The 25,035-nt window shown below is 39.6% G+C and overlaps 1 protein-coding gene across 1 annotated transcript; it reads left to right on the top strand.

Moving 5' to 3' along the window:
• The first annotated feature begins 8 nt into the window (after positions 1-8).
• On the top strand, positions 9-22,903 carry LOC137287001 (catalase-like). Its single transcript, XM_067819078.1, has 12 exons — positions 9-240; positions 3,092-3,263; positions 6,084-6,194; positions 13,606-13,736; positions 14,694-14,744; positions 15,726-15,905; positions 16,236-16,427; positions 18,079-18,231; positions 18,353-18,491; positions 18,775-18,926; positions 20,316-20,483; positions 20,939-22,903. The coding sequence occupies exons 1-12, from the start codon at positions 184-186 to the stop codon at positions 20,960-20,962; spliced, it is 1,530 nt and encodes a 509-aa protein (XP_067675179.1). The 5' UTR covers positions 9-183; the 3' UTR covers positions 20,963-22,903.
• Positions 22,904-25,035: the final 2,132 nt, after the last annotated feature.

Genomic DNA, 25,035 nt, shown 5'->3' with positions numbered 1-25,035 from the left:
CTAGTTTTGTCAGGCTCGCAAGTAAGGCAGACTTTGGTCGTCCTGACCCCGGCCCCTAGGTCAAGGTCGCTAAGTTTGATTGGTCAGAACACGGTGTAGGCTGACTTGAGTAAACTAGAACTATCTTTCGTTGTACATATTATCAAACAGTCGAAGTTCTTGTCTTTCCACCGCTGCACCATTATGGCGAACAGGGACAAGGCTGCCGACCAGTTGAATGCTTTCAGCAAAACACAGGGAGTGAGTACAGCAGTTGTCATTGTGTGGAAGTGACGAACGACGTTACACAAGAGTGACTGCTCGCGACCAAAGTTCGCTGTAGATTTACAGACTGCACATTGCACACTGTGACCAGATTATCTCCAGTTGGCTCTAGACTAGCGATCGCCAGTGGAATCTGGTGATGTTTTCACTGCTTCATTATGAACATGACTTTGTGTCAGACAATGGTCTTGTGTCAGTCTTCATCTTGTAGTCGGTAATATTACATCACGACAAGCGAACATTTTTATACCTTGTGTTAAATCAGACCATATAATATTATATGGTCTCTGGTTAAAGGGGCACTGATGCGGAGCGAATAATGTTTCTCGCCAACGGTCTAATTACGAAATCAAACCGCAAATTGGTCAGCGCCCGCTCCTTCGACCGTGACGGACAAAGGAACTGGGCTCCTGTCCATATTAGCAGAATTTCTTCACCTAAACAGTCGGGAGGCCGGATGCCCATCATATGCCATTTCTTTAAAAATATCCATGGTATTCCTTGTCTGATCGTAACCAAATATCCCAGCAGTGTAGTTCTTTTCGGATGCTTGGATGGTATACTTACTGATCCAATTTGATCCTATTTCAGTGTTTTTAACCTGATATTTAATCATGTTACATGGAAAATATGATGTCTACAGGCATGTAGCCATTTGTTTCAGTACGGAAGATTGCAAAGCTTTATATTTAGGTAATTCTGAGTGTTGGTTCAGCTGTGATAGCAAATATCTTACGAAACTTTTGGTAGCTATGGTAGCTACAATGGTTTATTATTTATGATAATAAAAACACACAGTTGATTTATTTGAATTCGTAAACAAAAAACGATGACTTTGCCTATGGTAGAGAAATCTGAAAATTTTCTTACGTAAAAAACCCTTATTTCACCTATTTACCCAAGTACACAGCAAATGCCCGTGTGCATTCCTTATGTAACGAAATTCGTTGGTATCCTCAAAACAGTTTCGGCCCATAAGTGTTTTCAGGCTGCATGCGACACAGAGATTACATCTTCCTTGCTGTAACTCGCGTTTGATGGTGTAAACCTACACGTGTTATTTGTCATCATTCTCTTGATGGTCAATTCATGAATTTATGACAGGTATAATTAGTAGTAACACAACTTCGGTTACTCAACAAAGGTTCCCATTTGGCATTTCTCCTGTCTGGAGTAAATACTCAACATTATAAATTAAGGTCTGTAATGGCAAATGTATTGTATGTTATGTAATATGTGCATGTAAGTGATGCAAGAGGGCTTATCAACTAAGTTACAAAAACAAACATCGATCAAAGGATTAACCGATAACTCACTGATTGATTAATTACTTTTATCTTCTAGCGGATTTGTCAAAAGGCAGTGTGTGTGGATGACTACACCCTGTCGTAAAGTGTAAGTGCAAAAACAACATCCTCCCTTCAAAGAATTAACCACCCTTACGTTGATTGATTGATTGCTCATTATTGGTTAACTAAATTACTTAGAATAGTGGACATCATACAATTAGTTGCCAGGTGTGCTATCTTGGGAGACCAATCAGAGGTTTATCTGGTTTTCACCAACGAAAGACGTGAAACGATGTGTTACTTTCTCGCAAATGAGACAGTTGTAAGACACGCGACACAGAGCAGGATTACTTACCAGCTGCAGATGAATGGAATACGATTTCTTTTACGTGGATATTGATGGATACATTCCTGAACAAGGTAGTAGCCTGACATCGTTGCTATAAAATTAGTCTGTTTTACATTCATTTTTTTTCATTTTGTTTTAATTTATTTGTTGTAGCATTCAGCAGAATCTGTATGACAGAAAAAACACACTAGATCGCGTATGTGTGTGAAATAGGATCCACATTGGCATTCTATACAATGTATAAATGTTGCTGTTATGTTAGAAATTTACTATGAGTATAAGCAGATCGTGTGTTCTTTTATTAATTTTCAGAATCATACTAGTATGACCATAAACTAACTAGGGTTATGAGACAAAATATAGAGACGTTTTCCGTCCTAATAGTTTTTTACCATTTCTGCCACGGGCAGATGATTAACCTCCAAAGTGTTTCATTTGTTTTCATAATACATTTGGAATGAAGTAAAAATGACTTCACCTCAGTTGATCTGTCTATAATTAAACTATCAGTTGCGCTTACGGACTGCGCAGCAGAGGTCACGAACCAGTCACGAATTCTGGGATGTCATCCGGGTACTCACGGGAAAAAAACAATAACAAAAGTTTACACCAGTCCACGGAAATTGCTCCGCATCAGTGCCCCTTTAAATCATGGAGCTTTTCTTATGTTGGTCTTTTGCGAATTCATGTTTGATGTCTGAATGACATTTAAATGTATTTTGTATTTTGAATAGTATATGCACACTGTAGGATATGAATGTGATAAATAGACAGTTCATGGAAAGGTTAATTTGAGGTGCAACTTTCCCTGTATGATCATATTTAGGGCACGTATAATCTCCACGGTAATGGTGTCCTTATATTCAGTCTTTTAAAAGTTTATAATGAGTTATGGAATGCGATATATGAAAGTGGAATCAAAATCAGTGAAATTAGTTCCTGGCGCGTTAAGTTAACACAAAGGATGTGCAAAATTAATGGCTTAAATTTTCGTTTGAATAATTTTTGGGTCATCAAGGACATGTAGAATGGAATAGAATTGATTATATCATTTAGCATCATATGGCAATGTGTTGCCACACAGTTGATATATGATCCTATTATTGAAATATATACATCCTTTATTTCATATTGTAGTGAACTTGGTCTGTTGAAAGTGTTTAGTGAAAGATATTGCTGTCTTTTGTAGAAGCCTGATGTGCTCACCACAGGAACAGGTGCCCCTGTTGGACGCAAGACAGCCACCATGACTGTTGGACCTCGTGGGCCTGTGCTGCTGCAAGACTTTGTGTTTACAGATGAGATGGCGCATTTCAACAGGGAGCGGATTCCAGAACGTGTTGTCCATGCTAAAGGAGCAGGTGATGGCTGTTGATACTCCTATCTTTTTTGAGTAATGCTGCATTCTGCTATGTGACAGCTGTCTATCATACAGTCACTGACGTGGATGGGTCTTTGAGATACAGTGACATGCATCAATCTTGGTTGTGAGTCTGACCACCTGATCCACTTTGCCACCTCTTAAGATAAGCATATGGGGTGCTGAAAACTAATTGAATACTTATTGAGTTCAGAAGCACAACTTACAGTCGAACCCCATTGTCTCGAACTCGGTTGAGACGAATTCTCGGATGTGTCGAACTGACATCTCGGTCCCTGCCGATTTCCTTATATTTATCATTATTTTTACCCTGATGTGTCGAACTAGATGTGTCGAATTCCCGGTTGTGTCGAACTCATTTTAGGGTCCCCAAAGGCTCTAACAAGTACAAATTTACCCTTTTGTCTCGAACTGTCAAAGCTGGTTGTTGCAACTGAAAACTGCAGTCGCGCAATCGGAAGTCATCCTCATAAGATCAAAAGTAACGATTAACGGACTCAACAATCAAGTGACATGTTTAACTACGCATCTATACACACATTGTCAGCACACTTACCAACTGAACTTTACTCAAACAATTAACCATAATTAAGTTGTTACCAGTGACACGTTGATCACGGACCGACAGGATATCTCTAAACAAACAATGGTGCATGTTGTTGTCATGTGACAGTCTATGTTAGCGGTCATGTGATTTCCTTGAAAATACAAAATGAGAAGTGAGGAAAACGGAGTTGGATTATCTAAATTGATGTTTTGTTTTTGGTGTAGTATTTAAGGTGTAGGATCAATTTTTTTAACCAGTACGGTTAGTAACATGGCAGAGCAATTCAGCGAAGGACCCGATCAGCCCGGGGGGATAACTGGATCGCATGTTACACCTAAAAAGCGAAAATTATCTGTGAAGACAATAGAGACAAAATACGAGGCTGTCATAGCTGTGGAGTCAGGTGGAAAATCCAAAGCAGAAATTGCAACTGAATTTGGCATACCCAGAAATACACTTTCTACATGGATTAAAAATGCTGATAAAATCAAAGAGGCATTTGTTCAGTCAAGCTTTTCGCCTTCTCGTAAGAGAATGCGTACTGCTAAATTTGATGACGTTGAGGAAGCACTTTTGAAATGGTTCAAAATGGTTAGGGATAGCAGTGCTAATGTAAGCGGTGCTTTATTGAAGGCACAAGCAGAAAAGTTAGCCCAAAAATTAGGCAGACATGATTTTTCCTGCTCAAATGGTTGGCTGGATAGATTTAAGGAAAAGCTTCCACTTCTTACAATAGGTAAATCTGCAAATCCACGTTGTTTCAAAAATGTGAAGAAATTGCCAACTGAATATCATGCGAATAGGAAAGCGTGGATGAATTCTGACTTATTCCGAAATTGGTTATGTAAGCTGGACAGGAAAATGCGACGTAATGCTCGCAAAATTGTCTTAGTTGTTGATAACTGCCCTGCACATCCAAACGTAACTGGGCTTACAAACATTCAACTCATCTTTTTGCCCCCCAATACCACCAGTAAAACACAGCCAATGGATCAGGGAATAATACACAACTTGAAGGTTCATTATCGGAAGCATGTGACTGCAAAACATCTAGCAGCAATTGAAAATAAAACTGAAACAACTGTCAGTGTTCTTGAAGCACTTAGGTTCCTTCAGCTGGCATGGGAAAGTGTTTCACAAACAACAATTAGAAACTGTTTCCGACATGCAGGGTTTGTGAGTAACACAAACATCGACGTCATCGATGCTGACAACGAAGATGATCCTGAAGATGACATTCCCCTCAGCGATCTTGTCGGCCGACCCATCACCCTGATGGGCTATGCTTGTGTGGACGAGGACCTTGCTACGTGTGACCCGGGCTCTGAAGATTCGTGATCGTGGATGAAGTTCTTGACACGAGAAAACCGGCACCGGAGAAACCTAACAATGACAGCTATCCCGAGAGTGACACTGAATCTGATGAAATTGAACCACCCACCCCTACCCTAGCTGCAGCATGGACCGCCCTCGACACCCTTATCAGATTTGTGGAAGCACGTGACACTGACACTTTTTCCAACCAGCTTGGTACATTAAGAAACTTTTTGAGCAATTCTGCTGTGATGCCATGCCCGAACGCCAAACAGACTGTGATTTCGGATTTTTTTAAGAGATAAATTCCCCACATGTACACGTATGTACATTCTGATTCCGTTTGTGTGAACTATACAACTTTTTATACTGACTGAAAATGAATTAGTGCTTCCAACTAAACGGGATCGCTTGTGAGTTTGTTAAATCATTCTTGTTCTTATCTTTTTGTATGCATATTTATTTGCCATGACGAATAAAGTGATTGAATTGATTTACATTTGTATATGTTGTAATTTAAAGATCAATACTGTCGTAAACGTTTATTGCAAAGATATATTGTTCGTATGTGTATCCTACTGCGAAATAACGATGTGTTAAGCACCGTGGTTGTGTTGGTTCGTGGTCCTTTCAATGCTGACGGATGTGTCGAACACTCGGATAAGTCGAACTTTTCCCTTGGTCCCGACGAGTTCGACACAACGGGGTTCGACTGTATATGAAACATTTCAAAATGAAATTCTACCATTTCTGTTCATATAATTTTTAAAACTAGATTTTTAAGGGTCATTTGTGAAGCATACATCATAAAATAAAAAAAATGTTCAGATAGAATTTGTATGAGCATTCTGTTTTGTCAGGAAGTTGTGATGATGAGATAAGGATTCACTTTATGTGTGTTAAATGTACTCATGTTTACATGTATTTCCCTCATTGCAGGAGCCTTTGGCTACTTTGAGGTGACCCATGACATTTCACAGTATTGTAAAGCCAAAGTATTTGAACATGTTGGCAAGCGGACTCCGATGGCAGTGAGGTTTTCAACTGTTGGTAAGTGTGTCTTGGGATATTTTTCTGAAAAAAGATTGGGTAATTGTAGTACTGTTATAAAAAAATAAATCACAAACTTGATAACTTCTAGAATACAAGGTTCGACTTTCGTAATCTCTTCAGAGAAAGTGACGAAACTTTGCAAGCCATGATTAAGAAACCTGTATATTTACGACTGACAGGAACCATCACGCTCAGGGATCACCCTTGAGTTTGCACCTGGCCAAGGGTGGTTAATGCCCAAATTAATTATTACCTATGTAAATTATGAAGATGTACTTTCTTTTTCATAATGATATAATTTATTCAATATGTGACCGAAATGCAGAGGAGAATTATTATTTAAAAAAAAAACTTATTCAAACTCCCATATTACAGTTCTGTTGTTGATTTCAAGTGGAAAAATTTTTTAAGTCATGTGTCCTTTATGCTTCTGTTTTCATCATACCTCACCCAAACAAATAATAGATTCTGCCACGAGCATGCAGCACACTCTGTGTGTCATTTTCCTCCTTACTGCTGCTCGCTGAGGATATATAGTTTCCAGGAAGAGAATTTATCAATTTCTCAAGTGTATACTTTGTTTGAATGTACAACCCTCTCACCTTGTCCCTGCCTGTGCTTGCATTGGATGAAGAATTGCACATCTTCATTACTTATGGACTGAGCATCTGAATTCTAATCCTCCTTCAGACTACTCAGTAGATTACGCCTGGTCAGATGATATTCGACTTGTTTCACCTGATTAGGCAGTTGATTGGGGAATATCAAGGACTGTCATTCCTCCAGTGAAGCAAAGGAGCTTCTGCCTCTAGGTTCATTTTCAGGATCACATCAACAAGCATTTACGTTATTGTTAGGGATTTTTTGACATGAGACAATCACCCTGAGCAATAGAGACCTGATCCTTTTGCTTTTATTTTCATTTGTGTAGCTCATTTACCTCTAGAAAATGTAACCATGAAACAGTGGGAAAATCAGATGCCAAACCCACCCAGTATTTTCCACAAAAGTCGCACAGCTGGTAGTCTAGACAACAGGTGACAGCAAACATCATCATCAAGCTGAATATTATTTGATAAGTTCAGAAATTTATGTCAAAGAGATTTATATTTGCAAGCTACATATTCAGCCAGCCTGTCAGAGTGACAGTCACACAATTTACTGGAAAATGGGTATTATTACCAGTTGAACAATTTGAAGATGGCATTTGATCATCCACTAAAGCATCTACCGTCAACAGATAACTTGAAATCCCTAGCACCTATATGTCACAAAGAAGCAGAAAGGATCCACCACACAACATACTGTATAGCCATCAACAGAAACAACATGGGGGTGCTTCATGTTTTAGGTTGAGTCGATTATAAGTAGATTGTGCTAAGGTGAGGTGTTTTGTGCTCTCTCATCAAGAACAGCAGAAATACAGCCCTATGATATTTTATGTGTACTTTTTCTTGTCAATATCTCAAGACTGAGAAACATACACAAAGAATTTATCAGTTGTTTTTAAAAAGTATTTCTTTAAGTGTTTTCATTCTTTAAATTATGTTTACAGAAAAAGATATTAAGAATGGACTTGTTACCTATTATCCATTTATTAGAATTTTTAGCAAGGTCATTCATTAAACCAGGGACATTTGGACAAGGATGCCTGTATACAAAACAACCTTGACAGCGTGTTAATGTTATGAATGTCAGAAGTCTCTATCAAGGTATGGGAGTTATTATAAAGTTGCTTTATACAATGGCACCCATGGCCAAGTCAAAATATTTATAGTCCCTGACATATGACAACAGCATAGGCAATGATGTGAAAGCAAACAGAATCCATTCAGCTCCAGTGTGACCTGAAGAATTAATTCACAAGTGACTCCACTTGTTTGCTTACCAGTCTTGTTTGTGTCAATGTTTCCATAAACATGTTCATGCCTATTAACAGAATTATTTTTCCTTATCCTGACTCATGCTTATTGTTTATCTCCTCTTCCTTGGCAAAGGTAGTCTAATAGTGAAATCCCTTGAAGTTCCTTTCTGAAAGAAGCGGACATAAAATACACTCACCCAGGTGTAGCCTTCCCTTTTCTCGCGCAAACCATGCTTGTCACTTTCTCCTTATCGTCCGACGAGGGCGGCTGGAGTTACCTGGGGTCTCCAGTACGGCGATAAGTTTTTAAACTGTTTCAGTCATTTAACTATATTTATGTTGTATGCAGTATTTGGTTTATGTATATGTTTACAATTTATTTATTTGTCATTATTGTGTGTTGATGCAGCATGTCTTAGTCTCAGTCGATGAAATTGTGTTTACGGCGTAAATTATGACTGTCAGCGGTTGATTCGCTTTTAGTTTCTCCGGCGTGTAAGCCCTTATGTTCTTCCACTATTTGCCATGAATTTTGCAGAAATATATCTGTTTCAGAATTTGTTGTATAAATTCATTCTTTTCACAGGCATGTGAGGGACAGGCGATGTTGACTTTCATTAGTCATGTCTGATCGGATGATTTAGCTTTGGGTAACTGTTTTTTTCTCATTATCTGCTGAATTTCATTCCAGTTACCAGACAGGCGTGTCCCTGGGGTTATACTTTGGATCCAGCGAGTCGTCCCCTAAACCACAGAAGAGTACTTCATCAGGAAGTCGCAGCCTAAGAATTCTAGATCACCATCGTTGTTGACGATGAAGTTTACTGCAATGAAGTCGTCGCAGTATCAACATTCTTCGACGAAGAAGTCCTGTGGTGACAAGATCGTCCCTCTACAGGAACAACATACTACGATGAGTCACCGTTGATGCTACACTTTGAGCAGGATGTCAACAGGCATAGACAACTCTGGGTCGTCAGAGACTTCGTCAGCAGCCTTGGTCATCACAGTAGACATCTCTACGAGTCAGCTGTCACTGCACTCAATGCAGCCGATCGACGCAGACGCCTTCATGCAGCATGAGCTTGGAAAGGTCATGTTGAAGAAGAACGAAGACTACAATCTTCAACTACGTCGACTGCTGCTCCTAGATCAGCCATGTGCTACATTGTCACTGCTCTGGATCGTCATACAACGTAGACTTCATCAGCAGCCTCGGTTATTGCAGCAGACATCTCTATGAGTCAGTCGTGACTGCACTCAACACAGCCGTTCGACACAGACTTCATGCAACATTTTGAAGAAGAATGAAGACTACATTTTTCAACCATGTCGACTACTGCACCATGTCAGCTCTCAACTAGATACTCACTCCAGAGGATGAAGATGAGGCGCATGCACGCATCTGCTCAGGAAGATTGTCACCGTCGTTCTTACCATCCCGTCGCAGTTCGGAGAGAGATCCACCTACATCATGTGAGTGCACCCACACGGGTGTGGACTTAGTCTCACCATCCAAGGACTCCAACGAACCCAACACTTATAGTATAAAGAAGGAAGACATGCCTTGACGTTTCTGGCGATAGCTCCGATATCTATAATTTGTTTACATTTTCAGTATCTACGATTTCCGTGAAGTTATCTACTGCAGTTAAGGCAGCATCCAAGTTTCAGCAACAGCATGTGCCACCTTTCAACGCTTGTTGCTTCCCTCTTCACCATATGGAGCCCTTCATCAGAGCACCAGAGTGGATGAGGCATACAAGATCATCAGCAGTCCCCGCTACAGATCTTACAAGATAGATGACAAGCGGCTTGCTCAACTGGACACCACGAGACACACTTTCTTCAGACTGGCTCGATCTAGAGGCATCAATGAGACTCTTATCTCAACTTCAGCAATCATGCGAACGAGGAAGAGAGAATGATCCTGTCAGCTTTTGTCCCTCAGAAGAAGGATCAGCAGTTTCCTCCCGAACACTTCATCTCAACTACTGCAGGACTGAATCTACTTCCTCGACAAGATTGAAGAGGTAGCAAGGATGGTTGCTCAAGACTCCGGAGAAGATGATGGAAAGATGTCTCTTACAAACTAGTTTAGCAGTCTACAGCGTCATTTGATTCTTCAGGCGGCAAAGAGATCTTCTTCAGAGGCAGGACCGAAGTCGAAGGCTATGTCGTTGAAGACGAAGTCATCTTCTTCTAAATCATCGCAGAATCATCATTCTTCAATGAAGAAATCGTTTGGGGAAGAAATCTCTGCAAGAACAACACATCTTCGATGAGCAGCCGTTGATTCTACGCAATGAGCAAGATATCAACCAACGTAGTCAACGAACACTGTCCTTTAGATCAACCCTGATGGCATCATCAATGCCTCTCAACCGTTATGAAGATCGCCAGCACTACATTGAAATACAGAGGATCGGTGGGTCAGAGCTCAAGCCGATGATTAGAATAAGTTCTGCTCTCTCTGTTATCACTACATCAGTGATAATGTCTATATGATTTGCTCACGTCACCTCAGGATATGACCAGACAATGACGCCTACTACTACGTCTATGACAGCGTTTCCTGAGTTGCTGTTTCATGTCCTGACCGGTTTACGGTGCTGGTCGTAACTTACATGTTAGTGCTGGCATTTTACAACCATCTTTAGGTAGACACGTCTCTCCAAGGATGGAGTGCCCATCTAAACAACGAGGTTACAGCAGGATTCTGGAAAAAGATTGAGCTCCTCACATCAACCTGTTGGAGATGTAAGTGGTGATGCATGTTATCCGTCATTGGTTGACATCACTGAGAGACAAGCTACTGATGATCCACATGGACAACTCAACAGTAGCCTTCTACGTTAACAAAGGTCAACAAGACCTCCATCTCTACTACACCTGACGTTTCTACTCTCCAACTTGGTCGACAGGATGAATCTCCAAATAAAAGCATAACAGGAACCTGCAACATCATAGCAGACGCCTTATCTCATCCTCTTCTTCCATCACCAACAGAGTATATGCTGCATCAACTAATCAGCCAGAGGTTTGGATCACTGCAAATAGACTTATTTGCAACAAGGTTCAACTAACAGGCATTTGTGTCGCCAGTACCAGATCTATTAACTTGGGCATCAGACACTCTCAGCATCTCGTGGGAAGGACTAAACACATTTGCGTTTCCCCCTCCAGTGCTTCTACCAAGAGTCATCGAGAAAATAAATCAGACAGCTGCCAGGTCAACCGGACAAACAGTTCCGCATACCAGCCTTGTCTTGACTACTGAGACAGCTGAAGGCAACATATCTCGCAGATAGCAGAATATTTATGTCGCTTATGACTTTCCAGAGGTCTGAAAAGCTCTACATTATCTACATACTTGGCAGCTCTCAGCTCAGTCATCACCATGGAAAAGGGAACCAAGCTGACTAAAGTACCCGACCTACTTGCCTTACTATGCTCCTTCAAGTTGGAAGATTAACAGTGCAGATTTAGAGCTCCAGCATGGGAACCTCTTAATCGGACGAACCTCTTAATCAGACCTCATTTGAACTGCTAACTCAGATGTTGCTGTTTTTACTTGCCTTAGCCAAAGCTCCACGCATGTCAGAAATTCGTGCTCTAGACTTCAACCACATGATATTTGATGCAAATCATCTGCAGACAGCTCATCTGGGTCAACGATGAGATTTTATTATGAAAAATTAGCTGCCAGGTGAACTGGATAGACAATTCCACATACCGACATTATCTTCAATCTTAGGACCTCATGATACTCAGGATTTATCATTATGTCCAGTCAGAGCATTGAAGATATACATTGCACGTACCAAGTCCAGAGGCAATGTTTCAAGCGAATGTTTATCCCTACATCCACTGAGACACCTATGGAAGTATCCCGCAACACTATCTTAGTGTGGATCAGAGCTGTTATATTAGCCTATAAAGCAGTAGGATTGGAACCTCCTCGAGCCTACAACCCACACAAAGTCAGAGCCTGGGCCTCTACATGAGCACTACGTGGGAATTGCTTGCTGTCAACTATAATGGAGGGCTGCTTTTGGAAGTCAAACACGGTGTTTGCCAACCATTATCTGCGAGACATAGCCACAGAGGACATCATCAGTTTGGGCCACTTGTCATTGCTCAGCAACTAACAATTCCCTGAAGGTGCTGAGTTCCCTCACCCAATTTATCACGTGACTTGTGGAAGCCAGACGCTCTGCGGAGTATAATGGTGGAAAGTCCATGCACACGTCTTAAACAGACTAGCATGGGTAATTATTACCCTGTACTCGTAAGGAAGATACTTGTACATGAAGAGGGGTCGCAACTAGTCTTGATTACAATATCTTGACATTTAGTTGCATCAGACACTAGCAGGACACTAGTTACTTTCAATGTCACCACATTCCAGTCAACGAAGCCTTCTGCTGAAGACAAGTTCGACTAGATGTGATCCCCCCAGAATCTACAATGAATATTAGAAGAGCAGGACCGAATTATCGCCGTACCAAATTCCTGTTGTGGGGGGAAATTATTGGTAGTAATTTTGACAGTCAGCAGAATCCAGCGTGGCCTGACCCACCGCCATTTCTATCTGATTCTGTAAGCAATAAGCATGAGTTGGGATAAGGAAAAATATGTAATTTTCTGAATAAAATTGATATTTTATAATTTTCCTGACTCATGACGAAATCCCTCCCAGACGCCCCTCACAGGCACGCTTAATTCCTATAATTCTCATGTCAGGCGATTTACAAGGAGAGAGTAGCAAGCTTGGTCGGTCAGCTGACTGTCTGCACGGGAAAAGGAGAGGCTACACATGGGTGAGTGTATTTTACATCCGCTTCTTTTAGAAGGGAACTTCAAGGGATTTCAGGTATTCCACTACCTTTGCCAAGGAAGAGGAGATAAACAATAAGCATGAGTCAGGATAAGTATAAAATGTCAATTTTATTCAGAAAATTACCTTTTTTTTGTTATTGTCTGATAATACTAGTTAATTGAAGCTTGATTTTTTTTTATAAGAATTGTTTTAGGTGTATTTTTGAAAACTGTTTTTTCAAAATTAGCCTCAATTCCACAATGTGAAATCTGTTTTATGGGTTTATACCTCGGATGGTGCACATTACAAGAGTGAATTCTTGTTCAGTGCATTTCATAATCCATGCTCAAACCTGCTCTAATAATAATATTACTACTAATAATGCTAATTTTTGTGCTTAGAATCCAATGTGATGAGTTACATTATTACCCTGACAGAATTGTACTTCCAAAGATGCAGTTAAGTACTAAGCGTGAACGTATAGGTCTATACAACCACTTCTCAGGTACCTATTTTGAACATCAGGGGGACTGAGTATGATGTGGATGAAGTGCCTTCCCCAGGAACACAGCACAGTATGTGAGCCAGGTAACAAATATTTGGTGTCTCCAGTTTGATTCTAACCTGGGCCTTAGGTATGGGAGACCAGCATGCTAATCACTACACCACCAATGTTTACTGCAGATGATCATGTTTGTGATATGTGCTCTGATTACCTAAAGGTGGAGAGAAGGGTTCAGCTGACACAGCCAGAGATCCCCGTGGATTTGCCATGAAGTTCTACACTGAAGATGGAAACTGGGATCTTGTGGGCAACAACACCCCCATCTTCTTTATCAGAGATCCTATGCTTGTGAGTACCGACAGTAAACACATATAGCATTGATGGAAAGCTTAAAGTAACACTGACCATTAGTATGATGCAACATGTGTAAGAGTTAATGGAACACTTGTCAAAGTGAATGAAACACCAGTAGACCTGCATATTAGTGAGTGAATGTTATTTATCACTGTAGTCAGCAATATTTCAGCTGTTTTGTGATGACCAGGCAGGCAAGTGACTGGGAGCATGAACAGTGATCGAGCTAATCAGGTTGTGATGATACCTACAGTCTGACTTCTGGCTCTTGCATAAATCAGGAGGTACTCTGAAGCAGTGAGGGGAGTAATTTCTGGAAACATATGGATTACTTTGAACTTTTTAACTGGTTCTCAGGGATTATGGGATGTGAATTCCTGCATCCTATACTCATAAAACTAATTAAATGACGCAACAAAATTTATTAGTGCATCTTCAGGGAGTCCAAATACTATTTGTAAAAATTCCAGTCAAGTACCAACTAGGTTATAGTATTATTTGCAGTTTGATTCCTTTATCAATTATTGTGATGATCATGAGACACAATACAATAACAGTATTAATAATAATTTTTAAGTGTCTGGACCCATATTTTGTTGTCTGAAACCCCTAAAAATTAAGGGTGTGAGTCCTGAGGACCCTCAAATACAGGGCTCATGGTAAATCCCTGGGTTTTCTACATTAATCATAACATCGTTTACTTGAATTTGGAATTTGCACTCACAAATTAGGCGATGCTGATTTAGAGTTGCACTTTAGCCTCTAATCATGTCCAGATAACTATATGGTTTGGAGAACTGTATGACAACAGAAGAACAATGAATATGTTATGTACAAATGATGGCTCTTCTGATGTTATATATAGTTGGTCTTGTGTGTATTACCTCACATAGACCAGACAGAATGAGTTTATTATCAAGAAATCGTATCTGAGCTGTTTGTTCATTTCAGTTCCCTAGTTTTATTCACACCCAGAAGAGAAACCCTGTCACCAACCTGAAGGTAGGACACTCTGACTTACAAGCATGTTTTTCCATTCTTCTGACGGTTTTTCTCAAATGTTGATGTATATATGGGAAGTAATCAGTTGTGTAAAACCTGCAGTTAAAACATGCCAGGCCTCATTTAAATGTTATTTAGTTTTAAGGTACAGATTCCTCTCCATATATCTTTTGGGTGTCATACTTTTAGTGTCTGAAAAGTATGTATGCCTGGTGTCAAATCAGAGTTGGAAACTGGATGCAAGGAGATGAGGAAGGCTTAGATGTCATAGCATACTATTTGTTTGCTAAACTAAATTTCTTGAGAGTCAGGTTAAATTCCATGTGGCACTTGTGGCACTTGTGGCACTTAGAGAATGAAAAGTGACCTAATGTGAAAAGATGTACACACTTTGACTAGTGGTGTTTGTGAGGAGAGGACTCGTGTCAAATTCTGACCAGTGATCTAGACATCATATCAAAGCCTGTACACCTTGCTGATGACACATGTAATGAAATATTCTGAGTTTAGAAGGATACCTTATTCAATAAACTATTCATTTATGGCAATAAAGGTGATCATTTATTATGCAGATGGATGGGGATCATTCAGTTAAGTTTGATAAGAGTTACTTCCCTTTGCACACTATGCATTATGCCCATGGAAAACAACAATCCTTAGAGGCCTGTACATGGAATGCTTTAGATTACTTTCCTTTGAAATTACTTTACAGACAGGAATAAATGATGACAAATTACAAAATGCTGTGGGTGTGTCAGACATTGAGAACATCAAACGCTGACAAATGCTCGAGTACATCATGCACTGAAGAAATGTATGAATATGTCAGACACTTATATTGTATTGTAAACTCTGGCAAAAAGGTTGTATGTAACATATACTATGTATATCAAACGATGACAAATTCTTGGGTATATCAAACACTTAAATAATGATTGAGTGTTTAAGACACAAAACTATTTCATATGAATATGTTACCAGGACCCTGATATGTTCTGGGACTTCATTACGCTGCGTCCTGAAACAAGTCACCAGGTCTCCTTCCTGTTCTCAGACCGGGGTACACCTGACGGTTACCGTCACATGAATGGCTATGGTAGCCATACCTTCAAGCTGGTTAATGCCCGTGATGAAAGTGTTTACTGCAAGTTTCACTTCAAGGTAATGTTGTGTCCAGTTAGATACAGGTCAAATTTCATGCTGATTCTGAATGTCTTGACCAAAAATGTTTTACTTGCTTGTGAACAAACAGAGATGTTGATTTTGGCATTAATGAAAACATAAACAAAACTACAGGGTTATATTCATTATTAATTTTGTCAAACCCAATTTATCAGTTTCATATTTTTTTATTGTGAAAATAGAATGTGAATTGATTCTTGAACTGAGAAGATTGCTTGTCTTGCCTCAGAAATGCCAGTGTACAGGCAAAGTCAGATATCATTAATAATAGCCAGATATATTAATGACTCATTTTTCATTCATGAACAGACTGACCAGGGCATCAAGAATATGACAGGACCTCAGGCAGATCAATTTGCCGCTTCTGACCCTGACTACGCGACCCGAGACCTGCACAATGCCATTGCAGAGGGTAACTTTCCATCCTGGTCTGCATACATCCAGGTGATGAGCTTCGAGGAGGCAGAAAGATTCCGATGGAACCCCTTTGACCTCACCAAGGTAGGATATATGTATGTGGGCATACACACTCCTTGATAGCCAATACAACCTCCTAGGTTTACCTTATACAACCTCCTTGATAGAGGTACAATGGTGCCATAACATTCAGATAAAAATTATGTTTTCCATTTGTTTGGAAGCTACTGCGATAATGTTATTGTGTACAAACTGTCTCTAGAGGTAGCTAGTAAAATTTACATGATTAAGTATGTTCATTCATGCAGAACTCCAGTGTGAAAACACTCAATAACTCTTTAGTCTAAGCCACACAGTTTTGTTATAAACATTATCCTGACAGGGTTGCTGTAATGCATGATTCATATGGAGAGAGGACAGATTATGATGAGGCCCCAAGGGCACTATTCACTAATCATTGTGAGTCATAACTTTACAGACTCCATTGGGCGTGGTGGGTTAGCTGTCTACAGCACAAGGCTTGTGGTCTATTGCGCTTGAGGTGTACTGATCAAGTCCATTTGTGACTTGATGTGTCTTTGTGTGCAGACTTTTTTAGTGTTGTGACAACCTCTGGTGTACAGTGCTCAACCCTTTGCACTTAAAAGAACCCACAAATCCGTTGGTATATGACCAGATGGTGGCCACATGAATATGTACGTACACCTAGTTGCGGTACAGCAACATGCAGTAAACTTGAACATAGTACTGGGACTATATGTTCCACTCCATGCAACTGTCAATGGGTACTTTGTAAGGATGAGAAAACCCCAATAACTTGGTGCACCTAGTCATTGCAAGAGTTGTATGATTCCCTGAGAGTTGAGATCAATAATATAATTTACCACTGAGATTGACATCCAGTGATCGAGGCAAAAAAATAGTAAGGCCTTGAGCATGCACTACTTGATGTGTGTGCTATATATATATCCTATCATACTGATAGTGATGGTCAGTGGCATCATCCTTCAGTGGATGTGTTTTTGTGTTTAAGTGCTTCCTAAAGAGGAGTATTATTGATTACTTTGGACCATAACATTTGCACACTTTATGTTGGTTGATGACATTATCCAATGATTGATGTGTATATGTGTTTAAGAGTGAGAAAAAAGGGGAATATTCTACCTTTATTTTGTGGGTCGTAACCTGTACACTCTTTGTGTTGGTTGATGGCATGACATGGCCTTACAGTTGATGGGTATATATGTTCAAGTATATTTTCAAGGGCAATGATCTCTGACCACTGTTGTATGTAACCACTACACACTTCATTTTGATTGATGACAGTTCATGTGGTGTATGTGTTATATGCTGCCTCCAGAAAAGTAGCATTAAGGATAGAATATTTGACCAGAGAACATTAAGTAACTGGTTTGAACCCCTATTGCATCATACCAAGAGACAATAAAGTCAGTACTCGTCTTAACTCTGGTGCCTGGCATTAAGCGAATAAAACAAGAACTTGTATGATATATGATACCTGCATTGTTAAACTGTTGCACAGTGTGTCAATAGCCAAGCGCTTAGATTGACACATCACTCTGGACTGGCACAGGCAGCCAAATAGCCTCACATTTCACATAGCATGTGCCATAATTTAGAATGTGAATGTCACATCCATCTGATCACAATTGGTCATCACCATGACATATTTTGCTTCAGTCTTTGAGAGTGTTTGTGTGTGTGTCTGTTGCAGGTGTGGCCTCAAGGGGAGTACCCCCTAATCCCTGTTGGTCGCATGGTCCTCAACAGGAACCCCAAGAACTACTTTGCTGAGGTGGAGCAGATTGCCTTCTCCCCAGCCCATATGGTGCCAGGCATCGAGGCCAGCCCTGACAAGATGCTGCAGGTCAGCCTTCATGTCCAGATGTGGGCTAACAGTTCTGACTCGCTGAATGTTTTGTAACAGGCATGCTTTAACATTTACTGCTGCTGTATGTTTAAGATGTTTTTAAAATATGTTTCTTTAGGGACGTCTTTTCTCGTATTCTGACACCCATCGGCATCGTCTTGGGAGCAACTACCTCCAGCTCCCTGTCAACTGCCCCTTCAACACCCGCCTTCGCAACTACCAGCGTGATGGTCCCCAGTGTGTCGATGAGAACCAAGGTCAGTTTGTTGGGTGCACTATGTTTTAATGTATTGCAGAGCAACACATTTTGATTGTGTGTTACAGTAAAGTTGTGAAAGTCAACAACTTTGTTCTTATCATCAGCATTAAACAGACATGATGAAATGCCGTAACCAGCTCGCTCACGTGACATATAAAAAACAAATGTGACATGGTCTCAAGACTATCAAATACCATTTCACCCTAATCATCATTACAGGTCTTTTAGTCTAAGGAAATGGTTTCTTTTATTTTCAAATATGATCAACTATTTTTCTTCAGGTGGGGCTCCAAATTATTTCCCAAATAGCTTCACTGGCCCACAGGATGACACCAAACACCTTGAGTGCCCTTTGAAAATATCAGGGGATGTAGGTAGATACAATACAGCGGATGATGACAATTTCAGCCAAGTGGGCATCTTCTGGAGGAAGGTTGGTTCTTATTTCTAATGCCGATAGTGTTAGTGGTGTGAACTTAAATGGCTGTCCTTTTTATCATAGAGGAGTGAGTGAGTTTTCTTTTGCACCACACTCAGAAATATTCCAGCTATATGATGATGGTCTGTATGTCTGGATGAGACAATCCATTGATCAACAGAATGAGCATCAATCTGCGCAATTGGGAACCAATGATGTGTCAACCAAGTCGTTGAGTCTGAACACCTGTTCCCGTTAGTCGCTTCTTACAAAAAGCATAGCAGACCTATTCTACCCAGGATCTTCCCAGGTTTCTTATCATGGCCATGTTGGGGAGGGTCTAAGCGCTGAGTGATGAGAGCAACTCAATCTTTATGCAGATGGTAGGAATGGGTTAAGCTTTGAGTGTTGAGAGCCCTTATTCCTACAAGCAGATATTCGGAATGGTGTATCCTTTGAGCGTTAAGAGCTCCTGGCCCTTTAGGCAGATACTGGAAATGATGTAAGCTTTGAGTGTTGAGGGCCTTTGTTCCTATTGGCAGATACTGAGTTAAGTGTTCAGAACTAATATCCCCCAGTAAATTAGGCCATGATGGGGGAAAAGTCATTATTAGCCGTTCCTATAATATGTGACTGCTTTTATGTTTCATAGAATTTGTCTGTTGCAGCTGGTGATTTGGGTAATGTCGGTAAACCAAAGACATTATACTTCCATGACATTCTTTCAAAGAACCTGGGAGAATACATCTGTTAAGATTTTGGGAAATCAATGCTGGGTCATGGGGGTGCATCTACAAGAATGTACCAACACCTGAAACGTGTACTTTTCAGTCTTATGCTCAGATATGTTTAGTTATTACTTCATAATGTCATTGACCCACCAAACAAATTAGGAATGTGAAATGCGTTTGAATTACCAACTATTTGGAACAACAACCAGGCCCAGGTGTGCAATACGGAAGGGAATGCCTACCCTAGTCCCTTGCTATGCACTTCAGACTGCAGATCTGGGTCCTGTTCCTCAAATCGGATCATAGCGCTAAGTTGATCTTAGCTCCAATACTTTTACATAGACTTTCAACTGTCGTAGTGCTAATTCACTTTGAGGAACTGGGCCCAGATCAAAACTGTGATGAAATCTTAATCCTCACGTTGAGAAGTACCAGCATTGTTTAGATACTGGTGGGAAGGGCGGTGGGGTAGCCTAGTGGTTAAAGCATTCACTTGTCATGCTGGAGACCCAGGTTCAATTCTCCACATGGGTACAATGTGTAAAGCCCATTTTCTGGTGTCCCCATCCGTGATATTGCTGGAATATTGCTAAAAGCAGCGTAAAACTAAAACTCACTCACTCACTCGGATACTGTTGGGAGGGTTTTGCTAACTGTTACGTTTGTTCCTCAGGTATTGTCCCCTACTGACCGTGACCACCTGATCAGCAATATGGCTGGACACCTCATCAATGCCCAGGAGTTCATTCAGAAACGAGCAGTCAGTAATTTCAGCCAGGCTGACCCTGAGTATGGTCGTCGACTGCAGGATGCTCTCAATGCCTTGAAGGCAAAGGCACAGGTGGGAATACTTCAGTGTTGTGTATGAATTGTGCAGTAGTGTTTTGTAATGGAAAATACTTCAGCTGTATGAACACAGCTTGTCTGAATGGCAAATCAGAGTATGTCATTTTCTGATAAGTCTTTATTGAGGAAACTTTCACCAGTTCGTTACTTTGTGGTACAGGGTCCTTGGGTTTGGTTTTACTTCCATTTATGTTTCTGGGCCTAGATTTTCGAGGCTTTCTTAGAGCTAAGATAGTCGTAAGTGCCATACATTTACATTAACTTACGGCTATCTTACTGCTAACAGGGCTTTGAAAATCTGGTTGCTTATGACAAAGACCGGGTCTGATGGAGCCAATTTTTGTCCCTTCCCCCATTATAATATATCTGGACTATAGAAATGATAGAAATTATGTGAAAACAGTCACCCCATTATGCAGTGTTGCTTCATGATGTGGATTTTTGTTCCAGAGTGGGATGACCGCCAACCTTTGAGAAGTCAAGAAGAATGTGTGAAGAGAAATTCTGCTTCCAATTAGTTGATTCTACAATCACAACCTGTGCACTATCACATTAAAGAGATGATTAATGATGAATGACACTGACTTATGATTTGTCATACTTTTCTTAAGAATCATATGTTGATTGAGAGGCTGAAGGTTGAGCTGTTGAATTGGTTGGTTAACTGTATGAACAGCTTGTTGTTTGCCATGTTATTCAGCAAATGTTGTATCACACCTTCAAGCACTGAGCACATAACACAATTAGGCAGTGAGGCATTATGTATGATAAAGAACTTATATCTACAGACTTCTGAGTGTCTGGATAAATCACCTCCTAAAATATTACATGCCTTGAATCTGATCATGGAAGGTATGTTTTGTAACATTGATTATTGGCTTGAGATGTTATTCTGCTTTTGTGGAAGCATAAACATCATAGGCTGCTCAGTGAATGTGTATCATCAGAAATATACAAGGTTTGGGTTAACACCATCTTACTGTGTGTGACACTTGGAATAGGGTCCTTGGGTTTGGATTCCTTTGTCTTTTTTCTGTAATGTTCATTTAGATTTTTCTTTAATGAACTATTAAGGTTGTAATGTGATTTTTTGTTCATGTTGTTGGTTTTTGTATGTAATATGATTATTAAAATGAAATATTTATTTTGAATATTGTTTTACGTGATCACCATGGTTAATTGAAGACTAGGTTGTCATACCAGAAATGTAATTAGCTAAATACTGGCTTTTAGATTTACTGAACTCATTTTTGTAAGTGTGACTGACATTATATGTAACTTGAATATTTGTATATTCAGAGAATGATTGCCTACATTTCTGTATTTTGGAATAAATGATGATTGATAATGCATCACCTGTGTAATGTTTTAATGTATGACTGAGAACAGTGATTATTCAATAATTCTCTTCTCACTTGCTCCAACGCATGAACATTTGTAGCAATTAAGCTGTTTTGCTCAGCTTGTTAAGTACATGGACAGGTGAAATATCACCACCATGTCTACAGAAAATGAGTTTTCCTACGTAATTCTGAAATATTCAGAAGTGTTCTTTTATTGAGAGTTATTAATGGTTGACGTAACACTCGGGGAAAATCTGTCTTTTTGATGTTGACAATAATAGGGTTTGAATTGAAAATGATCCACACCATCAGAGTCATGCTTTCAAACAGGTATGACCAACTAATCCATATGGTCATCAGGGTGAGTAGCTAGGCACCAACACTAATCCAGAGAGTGAGAGGGAAATCTAAATAATGCTTATCACCTTCATAGATAGTGAATGTTACAACATTGGGTTTGTGTATTCAGGGAACAGTATTGTGTGTATTTCCTTATTTAGAATCTGATGGTTAATTCCTTTCAGTTCTCAGACACTTCATGCTGTTGAGTCTTGATATGTTCATGGGAACGTATGAGATTAGTTTTCAAGCTGACCTATAATTATCAGTATATTATTAAAGGTCTCTGTCACAGAATATATAAGTTCATAATTTGATTTGTGATACGCAGGCGATCAAAGTGGACTTTGTGTGTAATTTTGAACATTGTAACTAGTCAGGATTGCCATCTTTTCTGAACCTAGTCATCCTTTCAGTTTCAGTTGCAAGTCTCCGAATTGCACAATAACTGATTTTTGTCTCCCAGAGTATGTAACAATCCGATAATTTTACTGGCACGGAACAATTATTTAGATGGGTTAGACACAGTATTCTTAGTTATTGTTTGACTACATTTCATTGTTTGGTTCAACATGAATGAAATTGTAAACTGAAAATTAGTATATGTACATAGCCTAAGGACTACAAGATATTTTATTTTGTACTTCGATGTATTAAATTCCTTGACTGCATTGATTGTGTGTTATCTTCCTGTTGTTTGAAAATGAATAAAAAAATCTAGAACAAACTAAAATAGAGTAATGAATGGAACCCAAACAAAACACAACATAAACGAACAAAAACCAACCAATCAAACAAACACAAAAAACAATAAAATTAAAATAAAATAAAAACCGACAATTGAATCCATCAGACAAAGTGGCAGTCCCATCCGATCCATTCAGTCATATTCAAGGACAAACAATGGTTAATTGTATATTATTCTAACCGAATCTGTCTAATGACTGCATTGGCGAGGTATGAGTGAAATGAAATTTAAGTTACTGTAACACATCAAATAGTTTTATTGGGGAACACATAATTAGCAGTGGAGGGCCTCGAGATATTTCAGCGATGTCTGTACTCATGGTATCCATTCTACTCCTGAGTATTTTCTTGAGGATGAGTGGAAACTTTATCATTTTGCAAATGAAGATGGAAACCCTTTGTTTGGTAGGTACCACTTAAAACATACCACACATGTACTACTGAAGCTACATGTGACAAGGGTAAGCTCAGAGTCCTCAATCCTCTATCCTTTCCTCAAGCAGAATGGCTATTACATTCCGCGAGTGTGACTCAGTGTGGTAATCGCATTCATTGTATTCTGGCACTAATGTACTCGTGATGTACGATGGGTGTCGGACATAATTCCGACCGAAGTCCACATACATCTTCGAACGGTACTGGTGTATCTTTGGGAGAAGGCCTCTTCCTGATGGAGTATAACGTCCAGTGAATGATGTTATAATCAGATTTTCTTTTAGGTTTGGATGACATGAAATTGTGACGATGGCAATATAGTTACATGTTCAAGATTTTCAGTGAGTTCAACTCCATTGTCATACATTGTGGCCTTGGTACGAGGGGCTTAAATCGTTTGTGATGTGCTTAGTATTCATTTCCATGTAGTGTTTAGAACAGTTTAGGAAATAATGATTGTTTTATTTAAAGGAGTAACCAGTAGTATTAGTGTCTCAGAATTCCGAGGCCATCGCTTGTCTGCTGATGAAAACTATTATGCCTCCTCCGCAGAGGACACCTTATTGGGGATATCGACTGCTTTGACTGCCGTGTCTCAATCCAGTCATATCTTTGCATTCTCAACTGAGACACACAAACGTGTAGCCGAATAGTGTAGAGTCACAATTGCAGGAAAATCTTTAAATGTGTTTATTATCATTATTCGGAGTTTTACTCAATCGGTTGTGATGCCACATAGCTGTAACTACAGAGTACACGTATGGTACTTACAATTCACATGAATGGTTCCTGGCAAACCACAGGTCATAATCAGATTTAATCTGGTATTCGAACGCACGATAACTTCACGACACTCACATTTGCACAAGCTGAAATGGTTTAGATGACTGAACCACAAATGTTCACGTAATACAAATAAATAGCAGTTTGGCGTACTATCATAAGTTTCCTTTTGTTATTGTCATTTAAATGGTATCCATATAATTAAAGTAAATTTAGGAGCCGTAATTTCCTTGTAAGGACAACAGTCTGATATGGATACATTTGCCTATTACAAAAACTCAAAAGTATTTAAATGTCCTAACATTTTATAAATGGTAAATGTGATCTTAGTTTATAACCTTCTGATCCTCGCGCGGGCCGTCCGTGTTAGTACAGGTTCCCATGAACACATATATTAACATGTACAGCCTTAGTTCCAAAGACAATATTACCTTCTGAAAAGAAAATGGAATGGTTCACATGAGGAGATAGAAACCTGATTGTCAGTGAGAAGGTAGAATTTAGGCACTAATGAAATAAGTCAATAACAACCTGACACAAAACAAACTGAAATAAGAAACAAATAAAACCCAACATCTGCGAAATACTTGACTCCTTTTCTCTTTTCAAAAACATTTCTTGTTCTAGTGAAAGAAGATTTTTCTCTTTGATAAAAAATCCTCCAAAACAAATATAAAAAGACCATCTCCGAAACAGCTCCTTGTATCCTATATTAAAACATTTCCTGAACCACTAAAGAGAAATATTTTATCATCAACAAATGTCCTTTATCAAAGTCATAATCTATCACGTTATGTCTCTCAGTTCCGCACTTTGATGTAGTATTTCTGGCACAGGCGATGGCCCGGAACATCAGGTCTTCTCGCCACGATTCACCCATGGTATAATTACTAGAGAGAA

Source organism: Haliotis asinina, chromosome 6 (genome assembly GCF_037392515.1).
Source record: "Haliotis asinina isolate JCU_RB_2024 chromosome 6, JCU_Hal_asi_v2, whole genome shotgun sequence".
Classification (NCBI taxonomy): Eukaryota; Metazoa; Mollusca; class Gastropoda; order Lepetellida; family Haliotidae; genus Haliotis; species Haliotis asinina.
Note: the sequence above shows the minus strand (reverse complement) of the source record. Positions and strands in the feature narration are given on the sequence as shown.